The 15282-nt window shown below is 43.1% G+C and overlaps 1 protein-coding gene across 4 annotated transcripts in view; it reads left to right on the top strand.

Moving 5' to 3' along the window:
* The window catches only part of ARHGEF7 (Rho guanine nucleotide exchange factor 7), an 832785-nt gene that overhangs the window by 723180 nt on the left and 94323 nt on the right, over nucleotides 1-15282 (top strand). For all 4 annotated transcript variants that reach the window (XM_069205130.1, XM_069205127.1, XM_069205128.1 and 1 more), the window contains one exon: nucleotides 6484-6583. In XM_069205130.1, coding sequence (XP_069061231.1) covers nucleotides 6484-6583 — 100 coding nt within the window. The remainder of the gene's footprint in view (nucleotides 1-6483; nucleotides 6584-15282) is intronic.

Here is a 15282-nt window from a genome sequence, read left to right on the forward strand (position 1 = left end):
CCTGCCTAAATCTTTCCAGAACTTCCTTGGCTTAGACTGTACAGGATGGCCACTATGCTGTAAAGTATTTTCTGAGGTCCATCCTGGACACTACGGGCTCGAGGCACACTCTATATGCAACAGTGCTGTGATCCAACACTACTTGTGGATGGGCACCAAAGGTTTTTTTCAAAGATGACAAAACTTCTTGCTAGGACACTTCTTTTGATGGTACCTCATTGTTGGGCGAAAAAGATGGATTTTGCGCTCAAGCAGTTCTAAGATATCAGGAATATGGCTCGCTGTCTGGTGCTACCTTCCCCCCCACTTGCCAGGTTCCTTACGTATTGAATCCTCCAAAGTATCTGAATCCAGAAAAGTTTCTTAAGCATCTCTAGAGCACTAGTTCTGTAGCGGCTCTGTCAGCTCTGTCTCCCCGGCTCTGTCCCACCTCTGCAAGTGACTCCATCGTGCCACCTATAGGTGCCACCCCTGTGCGATGACTTCATTTCACCTTTTCGACACCCTTCACTGTCGACCTGGGGCTCCATTTCCAATTATTTTTTTTTTTAGATGTTTTACTGAGTTTGCTAAAATATTTTTTTGGCACTTTGCAGGGATGTATTCTTCCTAAAACCACAGGGTTTAACCTGTGCTCACCTCTTGAAAACGGACATCTGCCTTTGGTGCCCTAACTCCAGTTGTGACTCATTCGACTGCAACAAATGCTTCCTGATGCCATCGAAGGCAATCTGGGAGCAGGAAGCCAAGCTCGATGTTGCCAAGTTTAAAAAGCTGGGACGGCTCAGTTTGAGATGTGCAGCTCAATCCCGGTAACCATCCTCTTATAAGTCAAAGACAAAGTAAAAACAAATGCCTCAATTCATGCACAGGAAGGGCATGTCTGTCTGACTCAATTTTGTGGTTCCTACTCAAGGAAGAAGCCATGTAGTTGGCATTCTAAAGCTCCAGTGTGGACCCTATCTCGAGATTAGAGCTGATGCTCCCCTAGTTTGTCAGACCATTGTATGCTCTGCTGCAGATTGAAGCTTTTAAAGAGGTAATGCTGCAGTTGTTGTAGACAGATCAGAGGCCCTCTGGCATGTCTTCGGCTCACAGATCCATCAGTCTTCTTTTAGAATTCTGCCAGAGCCCATCCGCCAGCCCCAAATGACCCCTTTTGGCCTCCGTAGTGCCAGGATGCGCATTGCAGCATCTGCTGCAAGCCTCGTGGTCCCCAGTCTTGGATCCAGAGGTGCCAGTTGTGGACTCTGCCTGCAAATTCTTATGTTGGATCCTGAGCTGACCTCAGCCAGATCTCGACCTGTATTTCCCTGTAAACTAACTAAAGCACAACTTTTAGCCTGGGGTGTTCCTCGGACATCCCTTTGCTTCAGTGCCACCCTATATTTGGTTCTGTCCCGAGTGTGGTTCTTGGGCTCCAACAGGATCCCCGCAAAAAAAGTGACAATGCGGAGGACAATTTACTACCACCTCATTATGCTGATGCAGGTCTACCCCGCCCTCCAGAATGCTAGTGGTTTAAAGACTTTGCCTGAAACTGAATTGAACCTCCTTGCTCGGGAGAGCTTGTCCTATGCAGTGGTTATTTGCAAGACTGCACAGTTGTTGCATGTACATTTTCCCACAGTGGAGGCAAACTAATTGACTGACGTTTTGCAACCTGTGCTATCAACTACTAAGCCCTTACTGCCATTTTACAAGGTCCTTACTGAGTTCTTATGATTCCTGGTCACAATTGTGTTAAGCACCACTTGTGAATCATCTTATGGTCAGTGCCACAGACCTGCATCTGGAACCTGTCCTTCATGACGCAGCATCCGACTCAGGAGTGTCTCTTCATTCAGGCTGTGGCATACAAAGTGAATCCCAATGCTTTCTCTACTGCTCCACTCGACAGAGAATACAAGAATATTGGCACTGTAGGCAAGAGTTTTTCACTGTCCAGTTTGGCCCTATGTTCATTGACCTTTGTTTGCCAGTTGGGCCATTATATTCATGCACATCAAGTGAGACCTTGCCCTCGCTACATGAAGACTCTGCTCAAAGGACACTACAACTAGAATGTAGCCAAATACATCCCTTAAAGCCAGTGTAGACACCACAGAATGTCAGCCGTTCAATAAGCTCTAGCTTCAGTTTTAGATGATAAGCTTTAGTGCATGCTACCAGGGATGTCCAGGCATTTTTGATGGACAGGCCTTTCAACAGAGCCAGGCCTTTTATTGCTAGGGTATTTTTGGGGCACTTTAAGGTTAGCTGGACTAGGGGCACATTTCATGGATCTATGTTCCAGCACTCGCCAATTTCACCAAGTGGGTCATAAATTACAGAGTTACCTGAAGGGCCTTACCTGCTTACAAAAGCCACCTGATCAGCTTTTCATGGTTCCAGAGGGAGAGAAGGTGGCAAAGCCCATGACCACCAGCAGGTGTAGCCGTCCTTATCCTCCTCACCAGTGGCAGTCACTGCCAAATCTCTTTAGATTCTTCTCCAAAGGTCATATGGGGCTTGTAGGGACAGAATCTGAACTTGCCTGCCTGGGTGTCACACAGTTACTTTGGACGACTGGGTCTTTCAAATCGTTCAGTTTGTCTGTCCCCTCCCACCCTCCCATTTGTGTCCTCCCTCTTCATGCCCGACCAGTTTGTGGTAAGACATCAGCATGCTGCCATCCTAGCCAAAGAAGTCCAGATGCTGCCAAGGGTACACTTAAATTGGTGGCGGAGCGGGGGCATAAGATGCTACTTCCTGAACTTCTTGGTCCCAAAGAGGGTGATGTTTGATCTCAGGTTTTTGAAATCCATCCTCAGGAGGGCCATGCTCAAAATGTTGTTGTCTCAGGTCTTGGTAGCTTGGGATCCCAAAGACTAGATTGTGTTCTTGGACTTGTAGGGCGCATGCTTTATTCTACTTATCCTGTTATGTCACAGACATTTCCTTCAGTTTGTTGTCAGACCAATATGCTTTCAGTTTACTGCCTTGTCCTTCGACCTTAACTCTGTGTCTTGGGTGTTCATAAAAGTGATATAATTGGTTACAGCTCATCTTAGCAGGTTGGATATTCATGTACTCCTGTACCTCAATGGTAGGCCGCTAAAGGAAGGCTTGTCCATTCATATGTACTTGAAATGACGGTTTCATTCCTATTCACCAGAAGATTTCTATTAAGGAGCCCAAATCCTATATTCAGCCTGTGTAGAGGATTCATTTTATGGGGGCTATCTTGGGCATGTGGGTTTTGATGGACTTTGCACCTTTCTAACGAATACAGGACATTCAGGCTTTTAGCTTGATGTTTTGTGGTCGTGCCTTGGTTCGATTCCAGATGGCTCTCAGGCGTCTTGGTCTCTTGGCTTTGTAGATACCACTCATGCCCCATGTTGGCAGAGTTTACTGTAGTAGCAGATGCTTCATGTCTGGTCTGGGGAGGGAGTCGCCTGAACGCGATGGAGATCAGATGCCGCTGATCTCCAATAGAGGAGTGTCACCATTTCAACCGTGTATAGCAGCACGCCATACATTTGGCCCTCAAGGCCATTTTGCCTTCCATCAAGGACAGTCTGTCCAGGTCCTAATCGGCAACCTGCCTGCCGTGCGGTAGTGTAACAAGCAAGGTGGACTGGGAATCTGCATCCTTTGTCTATAGGCTATAGTGGTGACTGAGGCCTTAACGGACCTTCCTGGTAGCCAGTCACCTAATGGGGTTCCCTGTACATCAGGGTGTATGAACTCAGCAGGTGTCATCTTGCTGTCCACAAATAACATCTGTTCCCAGAGGTGGCTCAGTGCGTCTTCTTACAATGAAGCATGCCCTTGCTTTTTTTCTGTTCACTACTTTCAAATGCTAAATCTTCAGTCTCTTTCGCCCTGGAGTTCCCTTTTCGAGGCTCTGTAGGAGACGTGTTTCGCCTTTGGTGTGTCTCTGACTCTTTCATGTGTTCCTACCCCTACTGCCATGCCCACAGGTCCTGAAGAAGGTAAGCAAGGACTGGGCCCAGTTCATCTTAATATTGGATTGCACTCAGCCTGGTTTCCTGACCTCCTAGATCTGAGCATCTGCCCTCCAGTCTGACTGTCTGTTCGGGAGCACCTGCTGTCTCTACAGGAGTGCAGTCATTCAGCTGAAACTCCACAAACTACATCACATTGCAGAGAGTTTGAGCAGAATCATCCGAGTGCCTTTGACTTCAACCTCAGAGGCAATGGATATGGTTTTGGCATCTTGCCACTTATTCATGAAGTCCATGTACTTCAGGCATTGGTTCAAGTTCGTCACATAGTTTTAAGACCGATGAATTGATCCTTGTCAGACAAACTGTCTGACGTTTTGTTTTGTCTCTGGTCAACCAAGGCTGTGCTGCTGGCCTAGTTAAATAATTCTTATCTGGCCTTTGTTTACCTGAGTAGCCCTCTTTATTCAAGTCTATCCCTGTGATGCATTTCTTAAAAGGGCTTTTATATATGTTTCCCCTGCTCCATTTTTCTTTTTGTAGCGTGACCTTACTTTGGTCCTCACCTTTTAGATGTGTGCTGCTTGAGCCTAACCACATTTGCACCTTGTGACTTCTGACCCTCAAAAATCTTTTTCTCATTGCCAAAACTTTTCACGTCAGTGAATTGCAAGCATTGTCTGTTCTGCTGTGACATATCATCTTTTTCTCTCATGACAGTTTGTTTCTTTGGACTCGTACATCATTTTTTCTGAGTGGTGTCTCGTTTCCATGTGTTATTACAAAGGAAGGACCATCCAATAGCTCCTTGCGAGCCTGAGTAACATAATCAACAGATTTAACTGAAGTCAATGGCCAAGAAGGAGGGTCCATTCATAAAACAGAGTATACTTAGTTCAGATATATAGGTGTCTTTCATATATGATGCATTTAATCGAATCATAAGAAATAAACTCAATCAAGTGTTTAACCGTATTAAAGCAAATACACAAATGAATTGAATTGGATAAACAAAAATAATCATGGGTAAAATAATGAATGAAAAACAGGCATACAAAAATAAATATATTGCCTTTACTTTATGTATATTACAGAATAACATACAAAAGTACAGTTGCAGAGAAAACTAATCCAAAGTGCATGTCTCTGTATAGTTTGTCCACGTTGGTGCAAAAATTACATGTGAGACAAATATATGTCATCTCCACTCCCAAATCAACCAAAAGAACATATCCATGAACTGTAGACTGCTAAATAAATTACAGAAGAGTAGTTGAAAAGTGTCGGAGTTTTGGTCTCTTTAGTGTAAAGTAATTGAAACCATCCTTAGAACTAATTTAATTTGTAAATCCTGAGGTATGTGGCCCTCTATAATGTCTCATACCATGTGTGATAAGAGAAATAGACCCAATTTGATCAATTACCACTGGTTAAGTGCCAACAACGGCAGAGGCATAAGTTGTAATTTGGCCAGGCATCAGCTCTAGTATGGTGTGGAAGAACTCGCACAAGTAGAGAGCTGTGAATCAAACGCACCAGTTCTCCTTCCTCAAAGTTGGAGTCCTTGTCATGTGGAAGGGGGATTGGGAGCACACTGCCTCACATCCCAGCACAGTTCACCCCAATCCATTATGGTAAATATGGTACAAAATTAGCTCTTACTTAAAAAAATACCTGTTATTTTTACCAGCGTTGGTGCAGATTGTGCTGTACTTCTTGTCGTGGGGCTGTTCATCAAGTCCCCCATTTGCTTCTCGCTGCCACATCTCTCTAGGAGGAGGAGAGGATACAACGGTGCAATCTGAAGCAGGTCTTTAGTTTCTAGATTGACAGGAGTAAGGAGCACCAGGTGGACGGTAAGCTCTTTGTTAGATTTGCCAATGCAAGGAAGAAACATGCTCTCCACCTAAAGACTGGGAACTCCCCGTGCTTCCTTGAATGGTGTTTTATATAGTAATCAGGCTGATAGGTTGTTATCATGCCATTGGCTGCCTTTGCACAAGTTACTTGATGGGCTAATGCATGTGTAGTCTCTTTTGGTAACATACCTCTCTTCTGCGAGGTAAAACCTCCGCAGCCAGCCTGCTACAGAAATAATTAATGCATTAGTAGGTAAGTGTCCAAAATCAGTGGTAGTCATAACTATAGAAACATAGACATTAACTTCATTCTGTGCTTATAAAATATTCTGCGTGCATGTTCGTGACTTTTAAGGGATTACGTGTGTGTGTGTGTGTGTGTGTGTGCACGCGCATTGTTTTGACACCATTTCCAATGTGGAAATGATGGTGCAGACATGTTGTTGAAGTTACTGTACGGTGTCACTTAAGGTTTGTAGCTACTTGTGATCTCAGGTAATTTTGCCACCACAAAGAAAATCAAGCATGGGCTTAAATATTTACATCTCGGTGACCAAAGCCTTAGTTTGTTGATTAATAATTAATTGCTTGTTCTAGTCAGATTGAAAACATTTACATTGTTTCTTGTGCACTGCAGCTCAGTAATTTATCATTTTCATTTTGTTTACTAGGCTCTCGTAAGGAATCCGCTCCTCAAGTACTCCTTCCCGAAGAAGAAAAAATTATTGTAGAAGAAACAAAAAGTAATGGTCAGACTGTGATAGAAGAAAAGTAAGGAGTTCTCAATACTAAGGAACGGTGGGAGTGCCACCTTGATTCCATACTTGTTCGAAATCAGTAGTTGGACTGGAATAATGTGTCTGCCTTTGCAATGGAATAATGTGTTTAGCTATGCTATCTTCTATAGAATGGGCGAATTAATTAACTGTAATCTTCATTGCTCTGATTTCCTTCCTTAGTTCTAGTAAGTTACTTGGCTACCTCCTTCAAACTCTGAATGCAAACAAGACTAATCACTTTATACCTCCTACTTCCTCCCACTCTTCAGGCCAATCTCCTTTTCAGGTGGTTCTTAAGGTATATCTTTCACCTAACACCAATCTTAACAAGTACCAGGATCTAGGGAAAAGGTATGAGGGAAAATGCACCAAAGGATTTTAAGTACAGTGGCAAAAAGGGAAATCCGAGTAATGAAAATTACTGTTAAATTGTGAACAGTTATATCCTCAGGCCCTTTTCACCAAAGTCGTCAGATACCTTAGCAATATGTCTTAAACACAACCCCCTAAAGGACACCAACTCATGAAAATAATGCAGTTTGTAGATTTATTGGAGAAAAAAAGTAAAATAGGAGAGCCTCACTTGTGGATGTAGGAAAAAGCACTCTGCCAAAACTCTGTGAAAATCTTATTTCCTGTGTCAAATATGCAGAGAAAGAGAAAAATGATATAAGAACTACCCTTGCCATGACCCTACAGATAGCAATAATAATGGATTCCACCATCCCTCAGGTTGATTTGGTGCTGTTTTTCAGATGCAAATAACCAATCTATTGAAATATTCAGTGAATCAAAATAGAGGCCAGTTTCCTAGGAAGAAACAGACAGTAAGAATCCAAATAGTGATTATCTTCATAGGTAAATGCCCACTGCCATTGTTGACATCTAAAATATGCCAATCTCCTCCATGGTTCTTGTGGTTTGGCGAAATTAAGGTGATTGATATTCCCGAAGAATGGAAGGGATGACCTTGGTTACAAAAGCAGGTCAAACAGTAAGACCATACTGTCTGGGAGAAAGTACACAGAGAAGGGAATAAGCTATCAATGAACCCGATTTTCATAGTCTTGTGGCTGCCATAATTGCCACTAGAAAATGCTGTCCTATAGTAAGGCGTGTGAGAGCCACATTAGACAGAGGAAAGTGAATAAAACCCTCAGCAGATATCTCAGCCCCTAATTAAAACTAAATCTCCAAATGGTTTTCTAAATGCCTGCGCCAAGAGAGTGGATGCTCCCAGACCCAATTCTAACCCGTCCTGAAGACCTGTACGAGGAGTCTTGCCTCACAGCTCAAAGGAATTAAACTAAACTTCTGGAAGCATGACACAAAAGAGGAATAGTGCTGTCCATAAGGTTTCTTAATGCACCCAGTGAGACTACTAAATTGATTGTCTTGTCAGGAGGAGGATGAAAGCTTTGAAGCTCCACGTTCTGAACCTGCAGGTTGAAAGTGGTAATTTCTTGCAGATCTGCTGTGGACAATAGAATAAATGCAGAAACCAGTTCAGTTAACAATTTGAAGGCTGAAAAACATCACCATATGCGTCCAGAAATTAACTAACATAATTACTTCCTTTTCTTCTTCTGTTATCCACATGCACAGCCTGAGGATCAGAAAAGGTATGAAATGTGCATAACAGAAGAGGCGGCCATTGGGAAGTCTGAGCATCTGCTGCCTCAACCCGAGTCTCTATGGTTTGTGCGAGAAAGCAAAGCAGTAGCACATTCATATAGCTAGCAAATAGATGTGTCTTAAGCTCAAAGTCTTCTAACACCACTCAAATATCACTGGAGCCAAACAAAATGTAAGATTCGTTTCAGCTGATCTTACCTTATGTTGCTTCCCCCAAATGTATGCAAAAGATAGGCAGGGGCGGCTGGTGTTCGAGGGCTAAGGGGCTGCGCCCCTAGCCTTTTCTGGCCTCTCTAGTGAAGCATATATTTAATTACATGATGAAAGTTGTGCACTTTGAAAAGCCCCACTGCGCCTGCGTCAGTATGTGGCTGAAAGCTGCACAGTAGGGCTGACAGGGCTTGCTCACGCAAAGCCCTTACGTTTTCTCAGAACGCAGTGACGTCCCTGGCTTATCTCCTCCTCCACCAGAAGCCCTGATAGTAAACAGCCTGGAGCGTTTTTTGTTCAGCCCGGGTTTCTGAAAACGTCATGTCACTCCGATATTATTCTCCACCCTTTCCTATGTACTCAAATGGTGGGGTGTGATCAGAAGGGTCTGCGTACCAGAGGTCACATTTTATTAAAAGAATGTGGCATTGCACAAAGAAAATCCCCTTTTCCTGCATTACAAGCAGTCTGTGGCAGAGAAATGGAATAAATACAACAAATAACTCCATCCAGGGCTCTCTGGGAGACAGGAGTGTGCCCTGAAGACCTCAAGTCATAAATGTGCCAAAGACAACCCTGCACACAAGTAAGTTGGAGCTCTATCTTTTTTACAGACAATAAGAAAAAAATCTGTTCTCTCAGCTCTCCTCTCCTTTCACTGCCTCTGTAGGTGATTTCGTCTCTCAAAGGCAGTAATGGTTCCAGTAATTTATCATGGCTAGTTATTGTTTTATTTCTTCTGCAGACTAATGACGGGATATGTCATATTAAACATGTAATCTGCAGCTCAAATAAACGTGTACCTTTTATCACTGAAACTGCTGGATACTGGATGGGTGAGGCAATGTGTGTTTGTTTGAATGTGTTTGCAGGGCTTGACTGAGTGGCTGAGAAAGTGTGGGTGTCTGTGTATGAGTTGTGTGAATGGCAGTGGATAACAATGTGAATGAGTAAATGGGTAGGTGACCAAAGGCAGTGGGTGAGTAGGTGAATGGAAATACGTGGGTAGGGAAGCTCTCTCACAAGGTGCAATTCCGTCTTGTATTTGAACCCCACCACTGCTTTCAGTCACCAACCACCACTGAAGAGAGGGCTAAGATATTCTTTTCTGCCAATCTGGAACACTAGGCTTGCAATTTCTAGTCTTACCCATATCAGTTTCAGGTAGACTTTCTTACCAGTGTTGTTTGTTCTGGTTTCTGCAGCCTACTTTGCAATCATTTGGGACACTCTTGCCACTTCCCTCCAGTTGGGGCAGTAGGAAAGGATGTATACAAGAATTGTTGAAAGGCGCCACCACACTGCATTGCTTCTCAAAGATCTTCTTACACCTCGAAGTTGTGGAATGCTTGGTCTTTATGCTAAAGAAGATGACAGGCCAGTGACCCATGTGCAGACGATCCCATTGCACTATCAACACCCGTGATGCCAATAGTGTGAAAGAACTACAAATCCAAGAGGAGGTCAGATTTGATCTTGGGCTAAAGCAATGAGGAAGCCTTGCCCTAGCACACGCTCAAAGTACTCTATCCCCTTGTACTCAGAAGTCGTCCCTGGCAACAACATTCCCCATATGTTACAACTAATTCTGATCGCCCGTTACTTTAGCTGGATGTCATTGTGTATGCGTGGGAAAAATAGGTCTCACATGGGAGACTGGAGGCTTTGCCCTGTCCGCTTTAGATCTTGGGATGACAGCAAGTGGCACTTGAGGTTTTCGGAGCCCATGTTTCTCTAAATAATCTCCATCTCTCTTGCTAATAGGAGAGTAAATAGGGAATGACTTCGACGATTGTCAGAGTACACATGGATCAAAGTACACATGGATTAGAATGCCACGCCGCTTCTAAAGGTGCCAAAATCTTTATGTAGCAAAGAACGGCCAGTGACTGTGCCATCTAATGTTACCTTTAGGCTGGGCGAAGCCATGCTTCTTCCAGCGCCCATAATCTAGCAGGAAGCGCGCCGTGGACCTTATTTAGGGTTCGCATCCTCGATCCTTGGCTTGCCCCTTGCGACCTCTGGCTCTGCCTTTGCGACTCCTGGCCTCAGAGGTGGCATAATTAGTGCCGGGATCGCATAGGCAGCTCGTGCTTATGGACGTTCATTAGAGATCTTCTTTCCTGGGTGTCTGTCAATCTTATGTTACGCTGTTAGTAACTAATCCAACATTATTCACTATCAGTGTAATAAAGAATGTAGTACAGTTAGCTGGAATATGACCGCCCCTGGCACTGAGGTGAGTAAAACATGCTTTTAAATGTTATTTTTTTTTTTGTCCTCATTTCGTCACCCACGCTTTGGTTGAGAGGAAAAAGGCAATGGCCAAGGCAAGTAGTAGTATCTCTCCAGGTGTGCGATCCACACCACTATTGGGCCGCCCCACCTGTTCTACTTATTGCTCTTTTCCCAATCGACTGCCATCAACCAAGTCTTATTATTTTCTTCAAGACCTGGTCGTAACCAAAGCAGCACCCAATAGGATGAGGGTAGTTCTAATCATTGGACTTAAGTTTCAAGAGGAGGAGACCAAACAAAGAAACTACAAAACACACATTTCATAGACTACTGATAAACATTTTCCCAGTCCACCCAAAAGTTGTCTCTTCTAGTGAAAGAACCTTGTTGTTCCATTTTGCACAGTCGATTTACAGATGTTTGCCAATCCTGAACAAAGGGGGGCAGAGGGTCCATCCATTTACGGCATATTTCACGTCTAGCTAAAAGCATTGATACAAACAACAAATGCTCCTGATGTACTGACATTCTCTGGTAATTTATGCCCTGTTCACAAACCCCAAACACCACCATAGAAAGGTTTATTTTTAAATTTACATTACAAATTACCTTTAGGATGCTTCCTATATCCTCCCAATATTTAATCAACCTTGAACATAGCCAAAACATGTGAACATCGTCTGCATTGTCTTCCCCACACCGCGGACAATTTTTCTTAACTTTCCCAATAGCTGTTAATCTTGCCGGTGTCCAATAAACCCTGTGTAGTGTAAACAAGTGGTTTTTCTTCAACTCTGCAGGTTTGATAGTAAACCACAGCTCTGAACAGGACCTTTGCCACAATGCTGTAACTTCTAGGGTTGGAAAAATCCCCCCCATTTCAACAAGGGAAGGGATGCACCATCCTCTGTTTCCAACAGAGCATGATACCACAAAGCAACTTCTTTTTTAATGACTATCTGGTTTAATTTCCCTTCCCATGAGCTCCTCCCTATTTCTCCTGTTCGTCGAGATTTCACCCAACTAGATAACTGAAAATACTTGAATTTAGAAACTGTCCCTCCAGTACCCTCCTGAAATGCAGACCAGCTTAACAATTCCCATCCTTCTATAATCTGGCCCCATTTTACCATCCCACTCGTTCTCAGAGGAATTGATAGTTTATCGATAAGACATTCAGGGGTACCGGGTGAATCCCAGATGGGAGCAAAACTACAATAATAAGGTATCCCTAGCACCTTCCGAAAATACATCCAAACATTGCATGCCTGTCTGGGCAGCTTCAAACGCACCCTCTTGAAGTACTTTGGGTGTCCAAATTTATATAAGAAATAATCTGCTCCTTCCTCAAGATGTGCCGTCAAAGCTCTCCAGACCAAATCATACTCTGACTTCTTGTTCAATAACATTCTGGTATTTTTTAGTTGGAAAGCCAAATAATACCTAAAAAAGACTGGAGACGCAATACCCCCCCACTCTTTCTTTCTACTCATCTTTTTCCAAGAAATCCTTACTCCCTTGGAGGCCCATACAAACGAGGATAGATCTCCCTGTAATTTTTTAAACCAGCTCTCCTTAAACTCTAATGGAATTGTATTAAATAAAAAGGTGAATTTTGGAAGAATACACATCTTCAAAATATTAGATCTTCCGATTATAGAAAGTGGAAGAGCAGCCCACACCTTTAGCAGTTTTTTAGTTTCCCTGTGAGTTATGTCAAAATTGAATTTAGCTACATCATTAAGATCAGTTGTTAATTGGATTCCCAAATATTGAATCTCTTGTTTAACTAAGGGAGAAGCATAAGCCAAGTTCCAACACATAATTTCCGTCTTTTCTGTATTTATACTGTAACCAGAAAATCTACCAAATTGCTCCATCAATGTATTAACCATAGGTAAAGAAGTTGTGACATCACTAGTATATAGCATAAGATCATCCATGTATAACGCTACTTTCTTTTCCCAGCCCCCAATCCGGAACGGGGGAATGTCCTTACAAGCCCGTAGTAAGATTGCCAAAGGTTCAATATACAAATTAAAGAGCAATGGAGATAAAGGACACCCCTGTCGCGTGCCCTGCCAAATCCTGAATTCCTGTGATAGTTGGCCGTTAACCAAGACTCTCGCAGAGGGGCATCTATACAGTTCCCTAACAGCCCTAACAAAAGGAATACCCAAGCCCCCTTTTTCCAACACAACCCCCAAGAAAGACCAATTAACACGATCAAAGGCTTTCGCTGCATCAAATGTCAGAATCGCTAATGGAGCCTTTTCTTGCTCCGCCAGGTCTACTGCAGCGAATAACTCGTGAGTTACCTCATAGAGTTGCCTACCCTTCATGAATCCCTTTTGATCCAAGTGAATCAAGTTACCTATAGCTTTCCCCAATCTCCTAGATAAAATCCCTGTATACAATTTGTAATCCGCATTCAGCAAGGAAATGGGTCTGTAGGATGAATAAGACATTGAGTCCTTACCTGGCTTTAACAATAAACAGATTATCGCTTCTCTCCAGGATTTACGTACCTGTGCCCCTTCTACCAGCATAGAATTGAATAATTCCAATAAAAAAGGAATAAGTTCTTCCCCCAAAACCTTATATAATTCATTAGGAAGGTTATCTGGGCCTACTGCCTTTCCTTTTTTCAAAGCTTTTATGCCTTCAACAAGCTCAGCCCCACTTATCTTACAATTCAATGAAAGCTTTGCTGATTCCTGTAAGACTGGGAGATGCGCTTTTTCCAAGAATGCTCTGATCGACTCCTCTGAATTTACCAAACTTTCTGAATACATTTCTTGAAAAAAGGATACAAATGCCCCCTCAATCTCTTCTTGCTCCACACAGATCTGTTTCGTAAGGTCTGATTTAACCAATAAAATATGCCTTTTAGAGAGGTCCGACTTAACCTTCCAAGCTAACAGTTTACTACAACCTTCTCCATATTCATAGTGAGCATATTGACTACTTTCCCACTTTAACCTGTTGCGCTTCTCCAAGAAAGCATCTAATTCAATCCGCACCTTTTCCTCTTGGCGTATCAGCTCCTCTAATAGATCTTCCTTCCCTTCTAATCGTGCATTATGCATTAACACTTGAAGAGATTTTAAGGACGATTCCATATCTCCCAGCTTTTCCCTTCCTTCACGGCGCTTGTATATTGCCAGGCTCACGAGCCTCCCTCTAATATAGGCCTTATACGCGTCCCAAACACACCATAAACTTGCTGTTCCTCGATTTAAATAGAAAACATCTCTTGTATCTTTTTTTAACACCTCTACTATTGAGTCCTCTAAGAGTAAAGCGCGATCAATTATATTCCTAATACCCTTACTTACGACCCTGATATTCAAATGTAGTTTTACAGCTGAGTGATCCGAAAGGTGTGCTGGGTTATGGGCTACCTTTATCACCTCTGAGCATAGACTTTTATGTATTAAGAAAAAATCGATTCTAGATCTATGCCCATATTTTTTATTGTAAAATGTGAATCTATCTCCTTCACCCCCTTTCCAGTGCCATATATCTATCAATCCTAAATCCCGCATGGCTTGCTTCACATGTACCCTCGTTTTAGGAGACTTAACCATACCCCGGGGGGTCGACTTATCATGAGCAGGATCTAACAGTATATTAAAATCCCCACCTAGCACCACTGGGTACCTAGCTAGAAGTAATATGTTAAATAGTTCTTGAAATGGCGTTGGGTCATCTAGATTTGGCCCGTAGTAACCCGCCACTGTGACCCAATAGCCACATAAACACACTTCTTCCACTACCCATCTCCCCCTAGAATCTACTTGCACCTCTCCTACCTTCAGCCTTACTGACTTTTTAATCAGGACTGCCACACCTTTAATCGCGCTAGTTTGGGAAGAACATACACTGAATGAAACCCAATTTAACCGCTTAAGCCAACTCTCCCACTCATCTTGTTGAAGATGAGTTTCCTGCAATATAATGATCTCCTCCTCAGCCAATCTTAAGTATTCAAAAATCTTCCTCCTCCTATATAATACCCTTAAACCGTTAACATTCCAAGAAAGAAATTTTAATCTTAAATTAATGTACTTAGTCATTCCTGAAAAAAGGAAAAGAGAAAGCATGAACACAAAACTCCCCGCCTCCTATTTAAGCAAGTTATAAGGACTTTCCTATTTTTATCATTATCTACCCACCTAACCCGAACCCAACCCCTACACCCAATGCCTCCCTCACCCTCCACCAGCACCAACACAAACCCAAACCCCCCCCCCCCCCCCCCCCAGGGAACCCTCCCTATTTCTACTAGGATAGCCATCCTGTTATCCTTAATTCGAACTCCCCGTCGAACGGGACTTTTCCCTAGATCTCACTGAGACGCCTTAATCTGATCTATAAATGCACTAACCTCCCCCGGATCTCTCATGTTATACATTTTATTCTTCCACATAATACGTAGAGCAGCCGGGAACCTTAATTGAACCGTAGCCCGAGAGAGCGAAGCTCCCGCATAAAATTTCCCAATTCCCACTGCCTATCTAACGTTGCTTTGGACACATCTGATCTTATCCTGAAGGACCAATCTCCCTTAGAGAAAACACCAACTTTAAGGGCTTCAGACAAAAT

This window comes from Pleurodeles waltl, chromosome 8 (genome assembly GCF_031143425.1).
Source record: "Pleurodeles waltl isolate 20211129_DDA chromosome 8, aPleWal1.hap1.20221129, whole genome shotgun sequence".
Lineage (NCBI taxonomy): Eukaryota > Metazoa > Chordata > Amphibia > Caudata > Salamandridae > Pleurodeles > Pleurodeles waltl.